General features: G+C 42.1%; 1 protein-coding gene across 2 annotated transcripts in view; it reads left to right on the forward strand.

Annotated features, from left to right (window-relative positions):
• Positions 1-22,844, forward strand: part of SMARCAD1 (SWI/SNF-related, matrix-associated actin-dependent regulator of chromatin, subfamily a, containing DEAD/H box 1) — a 337,899-nt gene that overhangs the window by 186,254 nt on the left and 128,801 nt on the right. For both annotated transcript variants that reach the window (XM_063917359.1, XM_063917366.1), the window contains exons 9-10: positions 232-629; positions 21,844-22,046. In XM_063917359.1, coding sequence (XP_063773429.1) covers positions 232-629; positions 21,844-22,046 — 601 coding nt within the window. The remainder of the gene's footprint in view (positions 1-231; positions 630-21,843; positions 22,047-22,844) is intronic.

A 22,844-nucleotide genomic window follows, 5' to 3' on the forward strand; every position in this document is an offset into this window, starting at 1 on the left:
TCTTGTGTTCTTTTTAGAATTGTAAGGGCCAGTAGAAATACATTTTCATATTTGTTTCCTTATAAGCCTGCAGCCCTTGTCATGTTGTCAAGACATGAATATTAAGTGTATATTAATGAAGTAGAATTATTACACTTCCATTCTTTATTAAACTGTGTGCCAAACATCACAACAAACAATAGAAACATTTACGCAGAATTTGTACTAAAACTGTTTGTGTTACGTAAACAGATGTTTTGCAGAATGCTTCCAAAAGCGATGTGTCAAACGGCAAAGGAGCTTCCGTAAGTCACAAACAAAATTCTAAAAACCGCACCAAAGTGAAGCCAAACCAGAAATCCAGTGCTGCATTGATGCAAAATGGCTTAAAGAAAAAATCTAAAGGCAAAAAAATTGCTAGCTTCTTCAAAAGGGAAACAGACAGCGAGGAGTCAGCTTCGGATGCAGGCAGTGTTCTTGATGAAGACTACAGCAGTGGTGATGAGATAATGGAGGAAGAATACAAAGCCAAAATAGTTAGCTTCCTGCAAGATGCTTCTCTGGATGAGCTCTCTCTGATACCTCAGTGCTCTCTAAAGAAGGCTCAGAGGATCACTGAGCTCCGGCCCTTCCATTCTTGGGATTCTCTGGTAAGTTTTCAGTGTACAGTCATATACATATATTTTTTTTTTTGTTTTGTAATATTCCTTTTATGCTTATAGGCAAGAGGTGTCTACAATCTAAGGAGGCATAGATGGGTGGCCTTTCACAGAGCAAGCTAACACTACATTCATTTTAAGCCAATAGCAGTTCATATAGTGTCATATGACCTAATTTTGAATAAATTAAGGGGTGATTTTCCTGAAAAATCCAAGCTGATTGGCTGGCAATGCTGTCACTCACTCAGCAACATAGGAACTTGGTTCAGAGCTCTGCTGAAGCAGACATTAGAGCTTGCATTTGGGAAGGAGAACTTTGCCAGTCTGTTCTGAGATATTTTAGCAGAAAAATCATGCAGGAGGCAAGAATGTGGCAGGATTTCTACTTCCACAGTGACTGCTTGAAGAAACAGCTGCAAGGGCAGCTCCATGCTTCCAGATGCCAGCATGAAATTTTGACGATAACACCTAAAAAAGCAGCAGTTTTTTTCCCCCAATTTCACTGCATGCACCTCTGGTCTGCAAATGAATCTATCACGTTCCTTCTTGTTACACAATGCTGCCATTTTCTGAGACAGTGTCAGACGTTTACTTAGTGACTTTTTTTTTTCTCTTTGCTTTGTGAAAGGGATAGTTTCACTGAACTTGGTAAGTAACTCCACGTTACATCTACATTGGTTTTGTTTATATGAATGTTTAATAAATCTGTATTTATAAAGAAACGTTTTGTTTTAACTATTGCTGCTTCTTTTTATACTTTAGATCTGCACTTTTTTTTTTTTTTTTAAATACATAGTTTCGGGCATTGATGGGCATAATACATTATTAAATATAAACTAGATTTGTAAAATATTAAATTGCCATTTCTGAAAGTCGCTATAATTTACAGAAAAACAGAAAAAGTAGGAAGTGCTGCAGTGGGCATGTTTTCTAGGCATTGTGGGTAACCAAACTAATTTTTTACTATTCCATCACAGAAACATAGAAGCATTTCTAATGTTTTAAAACTGGGGACGGAAAAAGGGTACAGGAGAGAGGTAATTGCTAAAGTTGCAGTAAAGATTCACAAGCTACTCTTTGCTCGCAGTACAATCGTTTTGCCTGAAGCTTTTGGCTGCTCTGACAACATCTGCCTGTTTGGCAGCCCACAGCCAAACTTGTTTGACTTCGCCTCAGCTAATTCTTTGTAAAAGTATTTGCTAACGGGCTGCTTTTCCCACAAATGGCACTTCACTTTTTACTCCCTTTGGCAAAAAAAAGATAATTGCGAGTGCTGTACTGACCTGTACTGTATTGAAGGTTTTTTTCTTTTCATTTGATTAAGCATGTCTCTCAACACCAACGCCCAAATATTCTTTAGGCATGTATCTGCAGCAAACACAAAGTTCTTGCAAATGCACAAAAAATAATTACACCTCAGCAGATGTTATGGTGCCAAGACATGAATCTACTTTATTTAATGTCCTTTTAGAACTGTATTTTCTTGTATTAACTAGATTTATTTACTTGAGTAACTTCTTTTATGTTTGGTAGTACACATAAAATTGTTCTATAGTCTTGTGTCTCTGTGGTGTGAGATTTGCTTATACGTGTTAAATGAAACACTGCTGTGTCAATTTATACAAGACTTTAATAAGTTCTCTTTTTGAGTCTCGGACACAAACATACATATTTGTGTAAACTTATTTTTATAGAAACTATTTTTATATTGAAATTAATAAAAGACAAAACTGAAAACCTAGGTTTTGCAGTGGCACATTAGGCCTATATTCCTGGGTTACAGTATATTACCTAGCATGGTTGCATGATGTGCTATCATCTCCATGTAATGTTATGCTAAATTGCTTGTAATTGGTTGTCGTATAAGCTTTAGCCTCCAGTCTGTTATATGTGGCTGAACTTGATAGTTATATTGAAGGATAGCACATTACTGTCTCACAACACTGAAATCAAGATTCACGTTCCATAGCCCTATGGGTATGGAGTTTGTATGTTCTCTGTGTTAGTGTGGATTTTTTCCTACACTTCTAAACCTTTTACGCTAGGTTGATTGTATTTGGACAAAATTTACGTGTGTGTGTTTCTGTGTTAGTGAATTTGGACTGTAAGATCCAATGGGATAGAGACTAATGACGGACATATTCTCTGTTCAGAGCTGAGTAAATTGGAAGCACTATATAAATTAATGAGTAGCTGTACCCTGTTAATTAGGTAAGCCTTTCCCTCTGCTTTTGTGAAACTATTGGTGGTACCCTGTAGGGGTTATTTACTTGGATTTCTTTTTCATGGCACAAAAGCTCTCACAAATTCCATACCATATATCCCTTTTGAAATTAGTAGGAGCTGTATTTCCTGTTTTCTATGTCTTTACATTTACTTTTGATTCATTTTAATTTGGTGCTTCCTGACTTATGTAGCCCTCTGAAAAGATCACCATATAAAAGTCTTAATAAACAAAATCAAGCACCTAGGTCATGTTTTATGTAGGCTTTTCAATTTGTATAACTTAAGTTAGGTACACACTATGCAATTTTACCAATTTGCCAATAATCTGGTGCTTTGCCACATTTATTGTGGAGTGCAGTGGTTCCCAAACTTTTTGATTCATGGGGCCCTAGAGTATCAGCATTTTTTTTCATGGCACCCCTAGGCCAACATTTTTTTATTGAGAAATTCATAAAAATAAATTAAGTCAATTGTATTTATGTCATCCTTCGGTTCAGTGATGTGGTGAGGGACAGGATTTACTTCTGTTTGTCCACATTTTATGATTGGGAGCCATAAGCACTGTTTTTTTTCTATTACACTAACCGTAAATAATTTAAATTGATACTGGACCACCAATCCAAGGCACCCATGCAAGTGCTCTGAGACACCCCAGGGTACCTAGACACACAGTTTAAGAACCACTGGTGGGTGGGTGGGTGGGTGGGGGTGTGTGTGTGTGTGTGTGTGTGTGTGTGTGTGTGTGTGTGTGTACGATCGTTTCTGCAATAAACAGAAAAATCATGGCCACAAACACGCTCCTTCAGTTATCCGATTGATCATCCAAGACAAAATGTCCGTCCTATCTCCCAATATTATGTAGTGTATGAGCATTTTCGATAATCTGACCGTAACATTTTTCCACGTTTTTTGGCAACTACGTCATCCTTGTGGGTGGGCATATGCAAATTCAGTATTGTGTGACAGAAAATCAGTAACACTTTAAAAAAATAAAAAAATATTGCTTAGCTCGGTTATTGTAGCCTTTGGTTTGCAGAAAAATTGCCCTGATTGTCCGTGTCTACCAAGTTTTACTTTATGTTGTAAATGGCCATTTGCAGTTGTTATGCAATCTTGAGTGAAGATTTATAGTAAAAAACACATACTTCATTATAGTAAAATACACATACGTGATTTATTTTGTTATATAAATACATATGCGCTCGTACACACACTCAAACCTTCCAGAAGTACAGCTAGCTTGTGTCATTGACATGGCGGTAACATATTTTAAAAGAAAAGTATTCATTCTTTAACTGATAAATCAATATAAGGTTATTTCTTGAGCTAAGACAGGTGTAATTTATATTTGTGTCACCATTCTTTAGGAACTGGAGACATTGTACTTCTTTAGTGTATATAATATGTAGCCATTATGAGACATGCTTCTGGTATAGCGGCATCACATTTTCCCATACCACTCCTTGGGATCCTGGCTGTCACAATATTGACGCTGGGATCCCGACTGGGGCACCATACTGCTGCCAGTATACCGGCAAGGTAGGTGATTCCCCCTCTATGGGTGTCCACGACACCCATAGAGGGAGAATAGGACCTGTGGCAAGGGGCTTCATTGCGCTCACCCCGCTGCCGGCATTCCACCACTCGGGAGGCTGATGTCTGTGTACTGACCTTCGGCATCCCGTGCGGCCGGATACCATACCGATCCCCATGAAACAACCTCATGAAAGCACAGACATTTTATATAGTCTGTGCAGTATGGATTTGTGATAAAAATTTAATGTTTCTCTGACGTCCTAGTGGATGCTGGGGACTCCGTCAGGACCATGGGGATTAGCGGCTCCGCAGGAGACAGGGCACAAAAATAAAGCTTTAGGATCAGGTGGTGTGCACTGGCTCCTCCCCCTATGACCCTCCTCCAAGCCTCAGTTAGGTTTTTGTGCCCGTCCGAGCAGGGTGCAATCTAGGTGGCTCTCCTAAAGAGCTGCTTAGAAAAAGTTTTTAGTTTTTTTATTTTACAGTGAGTCCTGCTGGCAACAGGCTCACTGCAACGAGGGACTTAGGGGAGAAGAAGTGAACTCACCTGCGTGCAGGATGGATTGGCTTCTTAGGCTACTGGACACCATTAGCTCCAGAGGGATCGAACACAGGCCCAGCCATGGAGTCCGGTCCCGGAGCCGCGCCGCCGACCCCCTTGCAGATGCCGAAAAGTGAAGAGGTCCAGAAACCGGCGGCAGAAGACTTTTCAGTCTTCATGAGGTAGCGCACAGCACTGCAGCTGTGCGCCATTGTTGTCACACACTTCACACCAGCGGTCACGGAGGGTGCAGGGCGCTGCGGGGGGCGCCCTGGGCAGCAATGAGAATACCTTGTTCTGGCTAAAAAATACATCACATATAGCCCCTGGGGCTATATGGATGTATTTAACCCCTGCCAGGTCTCACAAACACCGGAGAAGAGCCCGCCGAAATAGGGGGCGGGGCCTATCTCCTCAGCACACAGCGCCATTTTCCTGCTCAGCTCCGCTGCGAGGAAGGCTCCCAGGACTCTCCCCTGCACTGCACTACAGAAACAGGGTAAAACAGAGAGGGGGGGGCACTTTTTTGGCGTTTTTTGATATATTAAGCTGCTATAAGGGAGACAACACTTCTATAGGGTTGTTCCTTTATATTTATAGCGCTTGGGTGTGTGCTGGCAAACTCTCCCTCTGTCTCCCCAAAGGGCTAGTGGGGTCCTGTCTTCGATAAGAGCATTCCCTGTGTGTCTGCTGTGTGTCGGTACGTGTGTGTCGACATGTATGAGGACGATGTTGGTGTGGAGGCGGAGCAATTGCCGGTAATGGTGATGTCACCCCCTAGGGAGTCGACACCGGAATGGATGGCTTTGTTTATGGAATTACGTGATAATGTCAGCACATTACAAAAATCAGTTGACGACATGAGACGGCCGGCAAACCAGTTAGTACCTGTACAGGCGTCTCAGACACCGTCAGGGGCTGTAAAACGCCCTTTACCTCAGTCGGTCGACACAGACCCAGACACGGACACCGAATCTAGTGTCGACGGTGAAGAAACAAACGTATTTTCCAGTAGGGCCACACGTTATATGATCACGGCAATGAAGGAGGCTTTGCATATCTCTGATACTGCATGTACCACAAAAAGGGGTATTATGTGGGGTCTGAAAAAACTACCTGTAGTTTTTCCCTGAATCAGACGAATTGAATGAAGTGTGTGATGAAGCGTGGGTTAACCCCGATAGAAAACTGCTAATTTCAAAGAAGTTATTGGCATTATATCCTTTTCCGCCAGAGGTTAGGGCGCGCTGGGAAACACCCCCTAGGGTGGATAAGGCGCTCACACGCTTATCAAAACAAGTGGCGTTACCGTCTCCTGAAACGGCCGCCCTCAAGGATCCAGCGGATAGGAGGCTGGAAACTACCCTGAAAAGTATATACACTCATACTGGTGTTATACTGCGACCAGCCATCGCCTCTGCATGGATGTGCAGTGCTGGGGTGGTTTGGTCGGATTCCCTGACTGAAAATATTGATACCCTAGATAGGGACAGTATTTTATTGACTTTAGAGCAATTAAAGGATGCTTTTCTTTATATGCGAGATGCTCAGAGGGATATTTGCACTCTGGCATCGAGAGTAAGTGCGATGTCCATATCTGCCAGAAGAAGTTTATGGACGCGACAATGGTCAGGTGATGCGGATTCCAAACGGCATATGGAAGTATTGCCGTATAAGGGGGAGGAATTATTTGGGGTCGGTCTATCGGATTTGGTGGCCACGGCAACAGCCGGGAAATCCACCTTTTTACCTCAGGTCCCCTCCCAACAGAAAAAGACACCGTCTTTTCAGCCGCAGTCCTTTCGTTCCTATAGGAACAAGCGGGCGAAAGGACAGTCATATTTGCCCCGAGGCAAAGGAAAGGGTAAGAGAGTGCACCAAGCAGCTTCTTCCCAGGAGCAGAAGCCCCCCCCCCCCCCCCCCCCGGCTTCTGCAAAGCCCTCAGCATGACGTTGATGCTTTACAAGCGGACTCAGGGGCGGTGGGGGGTCGACTCAAGAATTTCAGCGCACAGTGGGCTCACTCACAGGTGGACCCCTGGATCCTGCAGATAGTATCTCAGGGTTACAGGTTGGAATTCGAGAAGTCTCCCCCTCGCCGGTTCCTAAAGTCTGCTCTGCCAACGTCTCCCTCAGACAGGGCGACGGTATTGGAAGCCATTCACAAGCTGTATTCTCAGCAGGTGATAGTCAAGGTACCCCTCCTACAACAGGGAAAGGGGTATTATTCCACACTATTTGTGGTACCGAAGCCGGACGGCTCGGTAAGACCTATTCTAAATCTGAAATCTTTGAACCTGTACATACAAAAATTCAAGTTCAAGATGGAGTCACTCAGATCAGTGATAGCGAATCTGGAAGAAGGGGACTTTATGGTGTCCCTGGACATCAAGGATGCTTACCTGCATGTCCCAATTTGCCCTTCACATCAAGGGTACCTCAGGTTTGTGGTGCAAAACTGTCATTATCAGTTTCAGACACTGCCGTTTGGATTGTCCACGGCACCTCGGGTCTTTACCAAGGTAATGGCCGAAATGATGTTTCTTCTGCGAAGAAAAGGCGTATTAATTATCCCTTACTTGGACGATCTCCTGATAAGGGCAAGGTCCAGGGAACAGCTGGGGGACGTAGTAGCACTAACCCAAGTAGTGCTGCAACAGCACGGGTGGATTCTGAATTTTCCAAAATCTCAATTGACCCCGACGACACGTCTGCTGTTCCTGGGAATGATTCTGGACACGGTTCAGAAAAAGGTGTTTCTTCCGGAGGAGAAAGCCAGGGAGTTATCCGAACTTGTCAGGAACCTCCTAAAACCAGGAAAAGTGTCTGTGCATCAATGCACAAGAGTCCTGGGAAAGATGGTGGCTTCTTACGAAGCGATTCCATTCGGCAGATTCCACGCACGAACTTTTCAGTGGGATCTGCTGGACAAATGGTCCGGATCGCATCTGCAGATGCATCAGCGGATAACCTTATCGCCACGGACAAGGGTGTCTCTTCTGTGGTGGTTGCAGAGTGCTCATCTGTTAGAGGGCCGCAGATTCGGCATACAGGACTGGGTCCTGGTGACCACGGATGCCAGTCTGTGAGGCTGGGGAGCGGTCACACAGGGAAGAAACTTCCAGGGAGTATGGTCAAGCCTGGAGATGTCTCTTCACATAAATATACTGGAGCTAAGAGCGATTTACAATGCTCTAAGCCTGGCAAAACCCCTGCTTCAGGGTCAGCCGGTGTTGATCCAGTCGGACAACATCACGGCAGTCGCCCACGTAAACAGACAGGGCGGCACAAGAAGCAGGAGAGCAATGGCAGAAGCTGCAAGGATTCTTCGCTGGGCGGAAGATCATGTGATAGCACTGTCAGCAGTGTTCATTCCGGGAGTGGACAACTGGGAAGCAGACTTCCTCAGCAGACACGATCTACACCCGGGAGAGTGGGGACTTCATCCAGAAGTCTTCCACATGATTGTGAACCGTTGGGAAAAACCAAAGGTGGATATGATGGCGTCTCGCCTCAACAAAAAACTGGACAGGTATTGCGCCAGGTCAAGAGACCCTCAGGCAATAGCTGTGGACGCTCTGGTAACACCGTGGGTGTTCCAGTCAGTGTATGTGTTTCCTCCTCTGCCTCTCATACCAAAAGTATTGAGATTTATACGGCAAAGGGGAGTAAGAACGATACTCGTGGCTCCGGATTGGCCAAGAAGAACTTGGTACCCGGAACTTCAGGAGATGCTCACGGAAGATCCGTGGCCTCTACCTCTAAGACGGGACCTGCTTCAGCAGGGACCGTGTCTATTCCAAGACTTACCGCGGCTGCGTTTGACGGCATGGCTGTTGAACGCCGAATTCTAAGGGAAAAAGGCATTCCGGAAGAGGTCATTCCTACACTGGTAAAAGCCAGGAAGGAGGTGACTGCACAACATTATCACCGCATTTGGAGAAAATATGTTGCGTGGTGTGAGGCCAGGAAGGCCCCCATGGAGGAATTTCAATTGGGTCGATTCCTACATTTCCTGCAAACAGGATTGTCTATGGGCCTCAAATTGGGGTCCATTAAGGTTCAAATTTCGGCCCTGTCGATTTTCTTCCAGAAAGATTTGGCTTCAGTTCCTGAAGTCCAGACTTTTGTAAAAGGAGTACTACATATACAGCCCCCGGTTGTGCCCCCAGTGGCTCCGTGGGACCTTAATGTAGTTTTGGATTTTCTCAAATCCCATTGGTTTGAGCCACTCAAATCGGTGGATTTGAAATATCTTACATGGAAAGTAACCATGCTACTGGCCCTGGCTTCAGCCAGGAGAGTGTCAGAATTGGCGGCTTTATCGTATAAAAGCCCATATCTGATTTTCCATTCGGACAGGGCAGAACTGCGGACGCGTCCTCAGTTTCTGCCTAAGGTGGTGTCAGCGTTTCACCTGAACCAGCCTATTGTGGTGCCTGCGGCTACTAGCGATTTGGAGGATTCCAAGTTGCTGGACGTTGTCAGGGCATTGAAAATATATATTTCAAGGACGGCTGGAGTCAGAAAATCTGACTCGCTGTTTATACTGTATGCACCCAACAAGCTGGGTGCTCCTGCTTCTAAGCAGACGATTGCTCGTTGGATTTGTAGCACAATCCAACTTGCACATTCTGTGGCAGGCCTGCCACAGCCTAAATCTGTCAAAGGCCCATTCCACAAGGAAGGTGGGCTCATCCTGAGCGGCTGCCCGAGGGGTCTCGGCATTACAACTCTGCCGAGCAGCTACGTGGTCGGGGGAGAACACGTTTGTAAAATTCTACAAATTTGATACCCTGGCTAAAGAGGACCTGGAGTTCTCTCATTCGGTGCTGCAGAGTCATCCGCACTCTCCCGCCCGTTTGGGAGCTTTGGTATAATCCCCATGGTCCTGACGGAGTCCCCAGCATCCACTAGGACGTCAGAGAAAATAAGATTTTACTTACCGATAAATCTATTTCTCGTAGTCCGTAGTGGATGCTGGGCGCCCATCCCAAGTGCGGATTGTCTGCAATACTTGTACATAGTTATTGTTACAAAAAAATCGGGTTGTTATTGTTGTGAGCCGTCTGTTCAGAGGCTCCTACGTTTGTCATACTGTTAACTGGGTTCAGATCACAAGTTGTACGGTGTGATTGGTGTGGCTGGTATGAGTCTTACCCGGGATTCAAAATCCTTCCTTATTGTGTATGCTCGTCCGGGCACAGTATCCTAACTGAGGCTTGGAGGAGGGTCATAGGGGGAGGAGCCAGTGCACACCACCTGATCCTAAAGCTTTATTTTTGTGCCCTGTCTCCTGCGGAGCCGCTAATCCCCATGGTCCTGACGGAGTCCCCAGCATCCACTACGGACTACGAGAAATAGATTTATCGGTAAGTAAAATGTTATTTTTTCATTCAACACTACAACACAGTATATGTTCTGTATTTATAGTTTATTTGCTGTTAAATTTGTGCAAACACAATGGCACAGTAATTATTATTGCTGCATCACATCACTGGGGTCAATATCTTTATAGGGTTTGTATGTTCTTCCTGCGTATGCAGGAGTTGTCTTCTGGCGCTCCTGTTTACCATTATTGTCCATACACAGTTAATTGGCTTCTGACATTGGAACCGTGGGGGTGAGGGGCCCGGAAAAGGGTGGTCGCTCATGCTTTTACCTTTGAAATTATTCAGTTACCCCACTTCCTTGCGCGGTAGAATTGCAGCTAACACACATTTAACTATAGGTTCCGGGATAAGTACTCGGAGCATTGGGTTAACATGTTAGCAGCACCAGCGATAAGAGCACTTACCGTGGATTTCTGTTCAAGCAAAAATCTGTTAAGTGCAGTTAATTAACATGGCTAATTGAATCCGGCCCTGTATAATTGAATCCGGCCCTGCATTTGATAGGGATTATAGGCTCTCAGCTACTATGAGACAATGATATAAATGGTGACATAATCTGTGTCTAATGCTGATCAATATTGGCGATAGATAGATATACAGGTTGAGTCTCCCTTATCCAAAATGCTTGGGACCAGAGGTATTTTGGATATGGGATTTTTCCGTATTTTGGAATAATTGCATACCACAATGAGATATCATGGTGATGGGACCTAAATCTAAGCACAGAAGGCATTTATGTTACATATACACCTTATACACAAAGCCTGAAGGTCATTTAATACAATATTTTTAATAACTTTGTGTATTAAACAAAGTTTGTGTACATTGAGCCATCAAAAAACAAAGGTTTCACTATCTCACTCAAAAAAGTCCGTATTTCGGAATATTTGGATATGGGATACTCAACCTGTATATAATATTTTAATAAGAATAAGATAGTTGCTATATATTTTCATGTATTTTTCCTCCCATTTTGTTTGACTCCTTTATAGTAGTTTTCTGTTATTGTGTTAGGATAAGGTGTATCCATATTTCAGGGGGCTGAGGTGCATGCTCTCACGCCACAATGAATATTGCTTCACATATTGCATGAAAAGGAGTTTTGATACAGTACTTAATATGCCATTTAAAAGGGTACACTGTTTCACATTCAGTCTTTTGTAAGTTCAAATAGCAAAAGAAATCCATATGCAAAATTAAATAAAAATATTTGGGGTTGTGTCACTATTTTTCTTTTTGTGTGATTTTTTTAGAAATGCCTTTCCATTCAATGACCTATAGATGTGTCCTCATACATCTTTGCTACAGTCACGCCTAACAGCCCCTCTTGGCACTCCATGTTGCATGAGAATCTTATAGCGTTGGCGTCAATTTTGCTTCTTTTTAGGCAAAAAAGTGTGCTTTAGCTGCAACACAATGTGTATCCTAGTTTGCACGAGGAGATTGTGCTGATTAATTTGATATGACTCTTGTATATGTGTGTGTGACTTATGGTGGGTACACACTGGTAGGTATATCTGCAGCTAAATAAATCTGCAGATATATCTATATCCTTGTCGCGCAGTGTGTTGTGCATACACACTGCCCGATCCATCGTGACTGTTGTCATCAACTGGGCGGGAATTTACATGCGCCTGCCCAGTTGAGCCATTAGTCACTGCCGGCTGCTGCAGGAAGTGTACGGGCAGTTGACTGGCCGCCTGTACACACACAACGATGCACCAATATATCTGCAGATATATTGGTCACTGTGTGTGCTGCATGGCAGACGTGATACGTCTGTGGATGACGGCGTTCACAGACATATTGTTGGTACACACTGGCCGACAGGCCCACAATACACGGTGATTCAAAAATCGCAGTACACCCTTTAGTTTCAAAAACTATGCAGGAAATGGGAAAACTGAATACTCCAGTTAGGTATGGGTGAGGTGGGCTATCTTTTAGGGTATGTACCGAACATTGGCGCCATCTTGCAGTTGGCCATCTTGAATCGAAGTCAGTGTTTTCAAATTCCAAAGGGGTCGTGTAACATGTAAACATCAAGATTTGCTGAAAGGTTTATTGCTGCAAACAGATTTGAAATAGCAGTTATGGTACAAAAGTTACAACACTTTTTTTGTTGTTGCAGGTAACTGAAGATGGCTTTGACAAAAGAGGAGAGAACTAAGGTAATTTTGATGTCTGGAGAACAAAGTTTCCGTGTCATAGCTGCAGATTTTAACAACCGGCACCCAGAAAGACCTCCAATTTCACATAACACTGTCAGGTGCCTAATTTCCAAATTCCGAGAAACTGGGACCGTGGCTGACAAGTCACGGAGTGGTCATCCAAAAAGTGCTACTGACGAGACAACCTCAACAATGGTTTTGGCATCCTTCGTGAAGAGCCCACAACGCAGCACACGACGGTTGTCAGCAGAATGTGGAATCAGCCAGTCATCAATTGTACAAATCCTTCATGCCCATATGTGGCATCCATTTAAGATCCAGCTACTCCAGTACCTAGCAGAGGATGACCCAGACAGACGTATGCAGTTTTGCATGTGGGCCTTTGAGGTCTTTCTGGGTGCCGGTTGTTAAAATCTGCAGCTATGACACGGAAACTTTGTTCTCCAGACATCAAAATGACATTGGTTCTCTCCTCTTTTGTCAAAGCTGTCTTCAGTTACTTGCAACAAAAAAAAGTATTGTAACTTTTGAACCATAACTGCTATTTCAAATCTGTTTGCAGCAATAAACTTTTCAGCAAATTCTGATGCTGTTTGGCATGTTACGCATCCACCTTTCCATTTGAAAAAAACTGACTTAGTTTCAAGATGGCCGATTTCAAGATGGCGCCCATGTTCGGTACATACCCTAAAAGATAGCCCACTTCACCCATACCTTACTGGAGTATTCAGTTTTCCCATTTCCTGCACATTTTTTGAAACAAAAGGGTGTACTGCGACTTTTTAATCACCCTGTATATCTGCTGTTCAATAGAAATGCCGATATATCGGTCAGTTTGTACCCAGCTTGAGTCTCTGAATCTGTACACTAAGTGCTACAATGTAGCAGCCACAGCTTTTATCCAATACAAGTTCTGTTCTGCTCCATATGCACTCGGTCACACACAATATAGAAGTGTCATATATCAAGTTAATCTGCACAGTCTCCTGATGCGTCCTAGTCTCATTGCATTGCGACTAAAATGCACTAAGACGCCCAACATTGGTAGAGTTGGATGAGATCTGGCGGCTCACTCACGCCAGGCGTCTCATGCTGCATGGCGTTTTGAGGCTGGATCTGGATGTATGAGGTCACATCTGTAATGTTTTTCATTAATGTTGAGGTGTGCAATAAAATCTTTGCTTGATATTACACATTATGAGGCTTATTCAGGTGCGTTTGGAGGTGCTGTCACTGCCGCTTTCTTGGAAGCGCTGTATGGTAATACAGCAGGAGTCCTAGGACACAATATCAGATTTGTCTCTCGCCATCGGGCGGCTTACAGCACCTGTGGTGCTGCGCAAGCCGTCTGTCACATAGAGCAGGAGATTAGATCCTTGACCTCTTTCCACCCCCTAAATGGCGGTGGCACGCCTCCATTTTCACAAACTGAGGACTTCGCCACCCTCACCCCACCACCTGAAATATTGTTCAGGTTTTTGCGCCCAACCCTATACTTGGTGTTGTATATGAGAAACAAGTATCTATATGGTCTGTAAATACTTTTATTTTTGCAGTCACAATGCTCAGTATAACAGACAGTACAATATTGCATATATATTAGTCCACACGTAATTTGAGTGATCACACAGTATTTATGTTCATAGCAGTAGCATGCATGCAGTGTGAACAAACTGATGTGTAGAGACATTAATGCAAACTTGATGTCGTATGATGAATACAGTAATGAACAGTCTTGAGAGCAAAGAATGTCTCTATTCCGGATATATCAAGTGGCAGTCTTTTCCTAAAGGGACTTCCGTGTCCCACAGTATAAGTCTGAGCAACTGTGCCCAGAAAGCAGTTCTCTCTCAACAAATGGTTTCTGGTGGGGGTCGTGTTCTGGGAGGCCGGCGTCCTGGCCTGCCAGGTGCAACTTAACCTCACGATGTGGTGCCTTGTTCCTGTTGCTCACTCTGTGGTGAGCCTCTGTGTAGCCTCAACCCTCTGCGTCCCCAGTGGTGCTCCTCAGCATGCAGTGCTGGATGTCTTCCTGGCTCTGCTGCTGGGCCACCGGGTCCCACCGGAAGTTGCGTTGCTGCAGGGCTTCGCTTCTTCCTGTGCTGAAAGGCTTCGCTTCCTCCTGTGCGGTCTCAACGGCCACTCCACTCACCAGCCAGCGAGGAGTCTTATGGATGTGGTCTGCGGTGATGTGCAGGCTTGCAGTGTCTGTGTGTGGATCTGTAACCAACGCGTTTCAGCCGCAAACAGCCTTTGTCAAAGATCCTTGACACAGGAAGAAGGATCTGACTGCCGGCATCCCATCCATCGGTATATCATACTGAATTCTTTCAGTGTATGAGTTCTGGGATAAATTGTTACAGTTCGGTAAAGGGAAGACGTGGTGTTCTGGATTGGGAGAAAATTTTGCTATGGGGGTGTATGTGCTGCTACAGAGGGTTGAGGGGAAGAAAATTTGTTTTGACGAGAGGAAAGGATGAGCGACACTTCTGCATTATGGGAAATTTGTGATGGAGATGTGAAAGCAGAGATGGTTTCATCCCGATGTGCTTCTTATCAATTGGGGGGAGGTATGACTACAAAATACCATCACTTTTAAGTACTGCACATGCATGGATGTTTATTTGTGCACATACAAACCTGAACCTTATGTGAGAGGATGCTGTAGTAGGAGAGAGTTGGTAGAGACTGTGCTTACTATGGGGTAAGAGGATGTGCTGCTGCAGGGGAAAATGAGATGGGAGAAAATGTGCTGCCACGGGTGGAAGGAGCAGATGTGCTGTTATGGCGGGAAGGTGATGGGAAAGTATGGCTACTTGGGGATAGGTGATGGCAGAAGATGTGCTGTTATGGAGGGAAGGAAAACAATGCTGCTAATGGGGTAGAGTAAATTACATTGTGGAAATGTGGTGCTTCCAATGGGATGTAACTGCAAAGCATTTAAAAAAAATTTAATAGTCCTTTCCACATTTTATAGATTAGAGATGTCCCAATATGTCACTTAGAAACATAGAATTTGTCGGCAGATAAGAACCACTTGGCCCATCTAGTCTGCCCCTTTTTTTTTTATATTATTTTTATCTCTAACCTTATTTGATCCTTATTTCTTTGTAAGGATATCCTTATGTCTATCCCATGCATGTTTAAATTGCTCTACTGTCTTAGCCTCTACCACGTCTGATGGGAGGCTATTCCACTTGTCCACTACCCTTTCTGTGAAATAATTTTTCTGCAAATTTCCCCTGAACCTCCCCCTCTCCAGTCTCAGTGCATGTCCTTGTGTCCTATTGCTTCTCTTCATTTGGAGAATGTTTCCCTCCTGGACTTTGTTAAAACCCTTGATATATTTGAAAGTTTCTATCATGTCCCCCCTTTCCCTTCTCTGCTCCAAACTATACATATTGAGATTTCTTGGTCTTTCTGGGTATGTTTTGTGATGTAGGCCATGCACCATTTTAGTTGCCCTCCTTTTGTACAGTTTCTAATGTATTAATATCCTTTTGAAGATATGGCCTCCAGAACTGAATACAGTATTCTAGATGAGGCCGTACCAATGACCTATACAGTGGCATTATTACTAGTTCCTTTCTGCTGCTGATTCCTCTCCCAATGCAGCCAAGCCTCTGACTAGCCTTCCTCATTGCCTTGTTACATTGCTTACCTGCCTTTAAGTCATCTGAAATAGTGACTCCTAGATCCCTTTCCTCCTCAGTAGTTTCCAGTATAGTGCCATTAATACTGTATTTAGCTTTAGGATTTTTGAGACCAAAGTGCATGATTTTGCATTTTTTTGGCATTAAACTGTAATTGCCAGACTCTTGACCATTCCTCTAGTCTACCTAGATCCTCAATCATTTGTTTTACCCCACCTGGTGTGTCTACCCTGTTGCATACCTTTGTGTCATCTGCAAAAAGGCATACTTTCCCTTTAATGCCATTTGCAATGTCACCAATAAAGATATTAAAAAGCACTGGTCCAAGTACAGATCCCTGGGGTACTCCACTGGTAACATTTCCCTCCTGTGAATGCACTCCATTTACCACAACTCTGTTTTCTATCCTTCAACCAAGATCTTATCCATTCAATAATCCTAATATCCAATCCCAAACTTTCAAGTTTATTTAGCAGTCTGCGATGTGGAACTGTGTCAAAAGCCTTACTAAAGTCTAGATAAGCTATATCCATGGCTCCACCTTTATCCATCACTTTAGTCACACAATCAAAAAAGTCAATAAGATTTGTTTGACATGATCTCCCCCCAGTGAATCCATGCTGTTTGGGATCCAGAAAATTGCCGGATTTGAGATAATCTACAACTCTTTCTTTTAAGAGTGTTTCCATCAATTTCCCTACTACTGATGTAAGACTCATTGGTCTGTAGTTGTTTGCCTCTTCCTTGCTTCCACTTTTGTGCAGTGGGACTACGTTTGCTCTTTTCCAGTCCCCTGGAATTACTCCTGTAGCTAATGACTGGTTGAATAATTCTGTCAATGGTGCTACCAGCACCTCTTTAAGTTCTTTTAGTATCCTTGGATGTATCCCATCTGGCCCCATAGATTTGTCCATTTTCAGCTTTGAGAGTTCTGTTAGGACCTTCTCCTCTGTAAATGTACTTGTTTCATTTTCCTGAATATCCCTGCAACTTAACTGTGGCCCCTTCCCCTCTCTTTCAGTAGTAAATACTGAGCAAAAATAATCATTAAGATGATCTGCTATTAAATTGTCTCCTTCAACAAGACTCCCAGTGTCCGTCTTTAGTTTTATAATTCCGCCTTTTGTTTTTCTCCTTTCGCTTATATACCTAAAAAAAGTTTTGCCTCCTTTACCCACTGACTGGGCCATTTTCTCCTCAGCTTGTGCCTTTGCACATCTGATTACCTTCTTTGTCTCCTTCTGTCTAACAAGATATATCTTTTTGTCTTCATTATTTTGTGTCTGCTTATATTTCCTAAAAGCCATCTTTTTTGCTCTCACAATATTTGCTACTTATTTTGCAAACCACACTGGCTTCCTTTTCCTTGTGTTTTTCTTAACAGTTTTGATACAAAGGTCTGTTGCCTTCAATATTGCTCATTTTAATGTTTCCCACCTCTCCTGCACTGTTTCCAAGTTCCTCCACTCTGCCAAAGAATCGCTTACACATTTTCCCATCCCTACAAAATCTTGACCCCAAGAAAATGTTATGTATGTTTAGTGTAACCATTTTATAATTCTTCACTGGCAATCCATCTCTTCATCTTTGACAGTGTAAAGTGGCATAAGTACGACATAAAATTGCATTGTATGCTTGTTTATACCTGTAAGGGAAACTTAAAAGTGATCCACTTATTCACAGTATTGCTAAAATTGTATATAGAAAGAATATCTTCCAAATTACCACATTTGAAAAGTAGTTAAATAGGGTTTGGTTTCTGAGGAATGATTGAAGTTAAACTGGAGTGACTATTCACCATCTGTTTGTGTAGGATGAATATGTATTTTCAAGTTTAGGCAGTCTCCAAATTATAACCCTTGAGATAAAATAAATAAAATAAATGTCCTGATTACCTTGAAGTAGCCAACAGCTTTGTTTCCTGTCTTTTTTTTTTTTTTTGTTACATATCATGAGTTTTTGAATTCACTTGTAACATTCTAATATGTTTGATGCTATTTTAGCCTTTAAGGATGAATAATTGTTGAATTTCTTTTTAAAGGTTTTCTTCTGCTGTACATAATCTCAATGGGAATTATTTTTTTTGCACATTTTACCATTGAAACTTTGCTGGCAGCAGAATGATGTTTTCTTGGCAGCTGTAAGACTGAACGAGTTAAGAGGCAGAAAAATTGCGCAGCCAGGTAATGCATGCAGCGTGGACTTGAAGCCTGGCTGGGGCTTCCATTGACACTTTAGAGTAAAAAATATATATATATTAAAAAAAAAAAAAAAAAGGTGAAGCCTTGTGGTAATTAGCTTAATTAAATAAAGCATTTTCTTCATTGACGACCTCTGTTATTGCTATAATCATAACAGATTGTCAAAATGTTCCTACTGTGCATGGGGAGCAATCATCAATGCTCAGCTGGTAATACCCAGTGAAACCATCGACTGGTGATGTTGCAGTAGAAATTGTTTCATTCCAAAATATCTCCGGTTTAAATTACTATTTTTTTTTTTATAATTTTTTTTTTTTAAGACTGGAACTTGAGAAGTCCAAGACATACCGTGTATGTATTATTACCTCAGAGTCTTGCACTGCAAGTTTTTGGGCTATCACGTGATACCCAGCATTGCAGGAAAGAGATTCTACAGCATGGTGAGACAATGACCACTCACTGAACTTTAGGGTGCTAATAACAATGAACTTGACTTTTAAGGAAATTGCTATACCCAAACCATGCCAGAAAAATGCATCCCACAGTATTACAGACCCAATGGAAACCAGTGTTGTTGGAAACAAATACCCAGGCCTGCACGTAAGGTTGGCCCACATAGGCATTGATCTGTTACAGTATGTTGAAATATGATTTGATTTGTTGGTTCTCATGATTCAGCCTTCCATATTGCCTGTGTTCTTTGCACCACTCAACTCGCAAACTTCAGTTGCCCAATATGATAGATGTATGTGTAACCCATGCCTTTAATAAAATTCTCTATGGAGTTCTCATCAAGACAAAGGTTCAATTTTGGAGTCCATTTATCTATACTTAATCCCCTGTTTTGCTTTGCACTTAGCAGAAATGTAGCAGAAGCTTCCACCCACTTTTCCTAATTGCTATGTTTTTCTTTAGTTCAGCTTTGACACCACATTAGTTAGCTAGGCCAATTGAAATCCCTTTATCATCATGAAATCTATGGCAAAATCTTTGCCAAAAATAAACCGTTCCTAAGGTCTCTCTTAGCCATGCTGCCCATGCCATATATAAAAAAAAAAAAAAAAAGTGCAGCTTTTTTAAATATTACCCTATTAGTTTAATGAACACATGAAATAACTTTGGACTACTGTTTGTTGATGTTTATGCTGAAGTAAATTGTCTTTCATAATACATAAGTGATGTTAATGTATATTTATCAACAGGAAATATCTATAATGTGGTGGTCTGATGTTATTACTTAAGTGGTCATTCGGAAAATCTGTATTATAAGGGGTGTATTCAATTGAAGTCGGATCCATTCCGACATTCATTTGTCGGAATGGATCCGACCTGGGCTATTCAATGCAATCTCAATTCGACTTAAAAAAAAAAAGCTGAATTGAGCCGCTGCTGTAGCGCTGCTCTCCCCCGTCTCGCTTGCTGGAGCCGGGTGGACGCTGCTGTGAGCGGCGGCTGTGACACATCCTCTGGCGCTGCTCTCCCCGTCTGCCCGCGGCTCTCCCCGTCTCTGCTCCCGCATCTCTCCCCGTCTCTACTCCTGCATCTCACTTCGACTTTTTTTAAAGTCAAATTGAGATGGTCGAAAAGGGGCCTTTTGGCCCCGTTTTCGACACAAGCACGCGGATCGGCAGCTATTCCGCCGATCCACGTGCTTTTAAACAAGTTGAATTCCTCAACTTGTAGAATAATTTGGTGTTAGATTGAATAGGTCGGAACCCCTTCCGACCTTAAAAAAGTCGAAAACTGCCGCCTTTTCGACAGACTGCAGCTTTCGACTTCAATTGAATATAGTCTTAAAATAATTCACCTTTACTGTAAATTAACAATACAGGTTGAGTATCCCATATCCAAATATTCCGAAATACGGAATATTCCGAAATACGGACTTTTTTGAGTGAGACTGAGATAGTGAAACCTTTGTTTTTTGATGGCTCAATGTACACAAACTTTGTTTAATACACAGTTATTAAAAAATATTGTATTAAATGACCTTCAGGCTGTGTGTATAAGGTGTATATGAAACATAAATGAATTGTGTGAATGTAGACACACTTTGTTTAATGCACAAAGTTATAAAAAATATTGGCTAAAATGTCCTTCAGGCTGTATGTATAAGGTGTATATGAAACATAAATGCATTCTGTGCTTAGATTTAGGTCCCATCACCATGATATCTCATTATGGTATGCAATTATTCCAAAATACGGAAAAATACGATATCCAAAATACCTCTGGTCCCAAGCGTTTTGGATAAGGGATACTCAACCTATATTGGACATTCCCTTGAGTTATTACCTGTACTGTATAACAGCTCTCTGCAGACACGTGCCTTTTATATGGTCACAGAACTACTTAGGGACTGACTTTATCCTTGACATTTGCAGTAAGGCGAACTTTATCCATTATTATAATTCATTGGTGGTGTAGGCTTTTGCAGAGACAACTGAAGAATATATGAATATAATGTACTGTACCTTTTTTTTCTTTTTATAGAGACTTAAAATATTTGTTGCTACTTATTTTGCAGTTGTAAAACACTATTCCATTTCGATCCGTCATTGTGTTTTGACATTAAGATGTTTCTTCTATAGCAAATAATCTAGGTCGTGTTTCCAAAAATGTTAAGAAAAGAAGTGCCTAACTTGAAGTATGTGATAAATGATGGTGGTACTTGGCTTCATTTAATTTTGTCTAAGACTAATCCAACTTTTTATCCTAGCTTCCACTAACTATGTAAAGAGCTAAGAACATCAAACCTATTCACCACCTGTAGGGCTTAGATGTACAGAAAAGCCCTTAAGTATCCTGTCAATCTAACATGTGGTATAGCAGAGAGCCTGGGAGAAAGTGCTAGTTGCAGATTAATCTTCTTATGTATTTGTTGCAGCAGGTAATGTGTTGAAAGCAGTTATTTTAAAGAAAAATTTTTTTTTTGCTCTAATCATAACGTACATCTAGTACATATTCTACCTGCAATAGCTGCTGGTCATGAGTTTATGTATTTAGGGCAAAAGGGACAATAGGTTGGAAGAAAGCGTTAATGTTTTATAATCCAGTAAGTTTTTTTCCCATTTTTTTTTTATACCACATAACCTAGTTTAATATATTATGTAATTACAATTCCTTTTGGATACTTTTACCTGACAGTATGTGATGATGCCTATAACAGTTTTTGTCCATTTTTACTGGAGCTCACAATTCCCTTTTGTGTGTCAATACAGACCACAACACACCATACACTGTGAATTAAAATAAATGGATTTGTGATGATGATGATGCAAACAAAAGTATGCATATACAGGTTTTCTCCAATAAACTTGACGTTATCCCTGTGCTATAGAAAGGTGATACCATATTCAGATTTGTTCCTGGTTTACCAACATCTCTTGTTGATTCCCTGTTGAACCATTTACAAGTGCACCCCATTTTGTGTAAAGCAGATAAGGAGTAAAGTATTAAACGGACTTGTTTTTGTTTCTCTGCAGTTTACTAAAGTAAGCAACATGAATAGTCTATCAATAGATCTGATTTGGGACTGTAAAATATTGATCAAAGAAAGAGATGTAGTCTTGAGACTTATGAACAAATGTGAACAGATTTCAAAGAACTTGACAAAGGAGGTGACCCATATCACTGATGATGGAGAGAGTGGGTGGAATGTGGATCAGCCTTCTATCCTGGCCCAGAGGTATGGCCATTCATTGTGATTTACTAATACTTTCTTAGCTTTTCATTGAAAACTGTAAGTGAAGTGTATATATGTGAGTATGCCAGTGGTTCTCAAATGGTGTGCCTAGGCACCCTGAGGTTCCTTGGGGCACTTGTAGGGTGGCTTTGGATTGGTGGTCCAGCACCAATTCAAGTTATTTATGGTCAATGTAATAGGCAAAGCCATCTGGACAAACAAGCAAATATTGGGCAGATGTATTATGCCTTGAGAAGTGATAAAGCGGTGATAAGTGCAAAGTGATAACCCACCAGCCAGTCGGCTCCAATATGTAAATTGACAGGAGCTGATTGGCTGGTGCGTTATCACCTTCCACTTATCACTGCTATATCACTTCTCCAGGTTTAATACATCTGCCCCTCGAGTCCCTTACCACACAACTGAACTTAAAACATATAAACACAGTTTGCTTAATTTAATATATCTTTCAAAATTTTTTAATAAACTTCTGGGCTGTGAAAAAAATTCTAATGCTTTAGGGCACTGTGACTCAAAAAAGTTGGGAACCACTGGTGTATGCTATTAGGACATTGTCTGAATGTACTTTGCCCTTACTTTATCATACCTGAATGCAATAAATATATTGCTCTATTAAGATTTTGCTTATGTTGCAAAGAGATGGGCCCTACACACTGCGCAATATTAGTGAAAGATATGAACGATCTCGTTCATTAATGAACGAGATACCGTTCATATCTTTCAGTGTGGAGGCACCAACGATGAACGATGCGCGGCCCGCGCTCGTTCATCGCTGGTGCC

The sequence above is a fragment of the Pseudophryne corroboree genome, chromosome 1, assembly GCF_028390025.1.
Source record: "Pseudophryne corroboree isolate aPseCor3 chromosome 1, aPseCor3.hap2, whole genome shotgun sequence".
Taxonomy (NCBI): Eukaryota; Metazoa; Chordata; class Amphibia; order Anura; family Myobatrachidae; genus Pseudophryne; species Pseudophryne corroboree.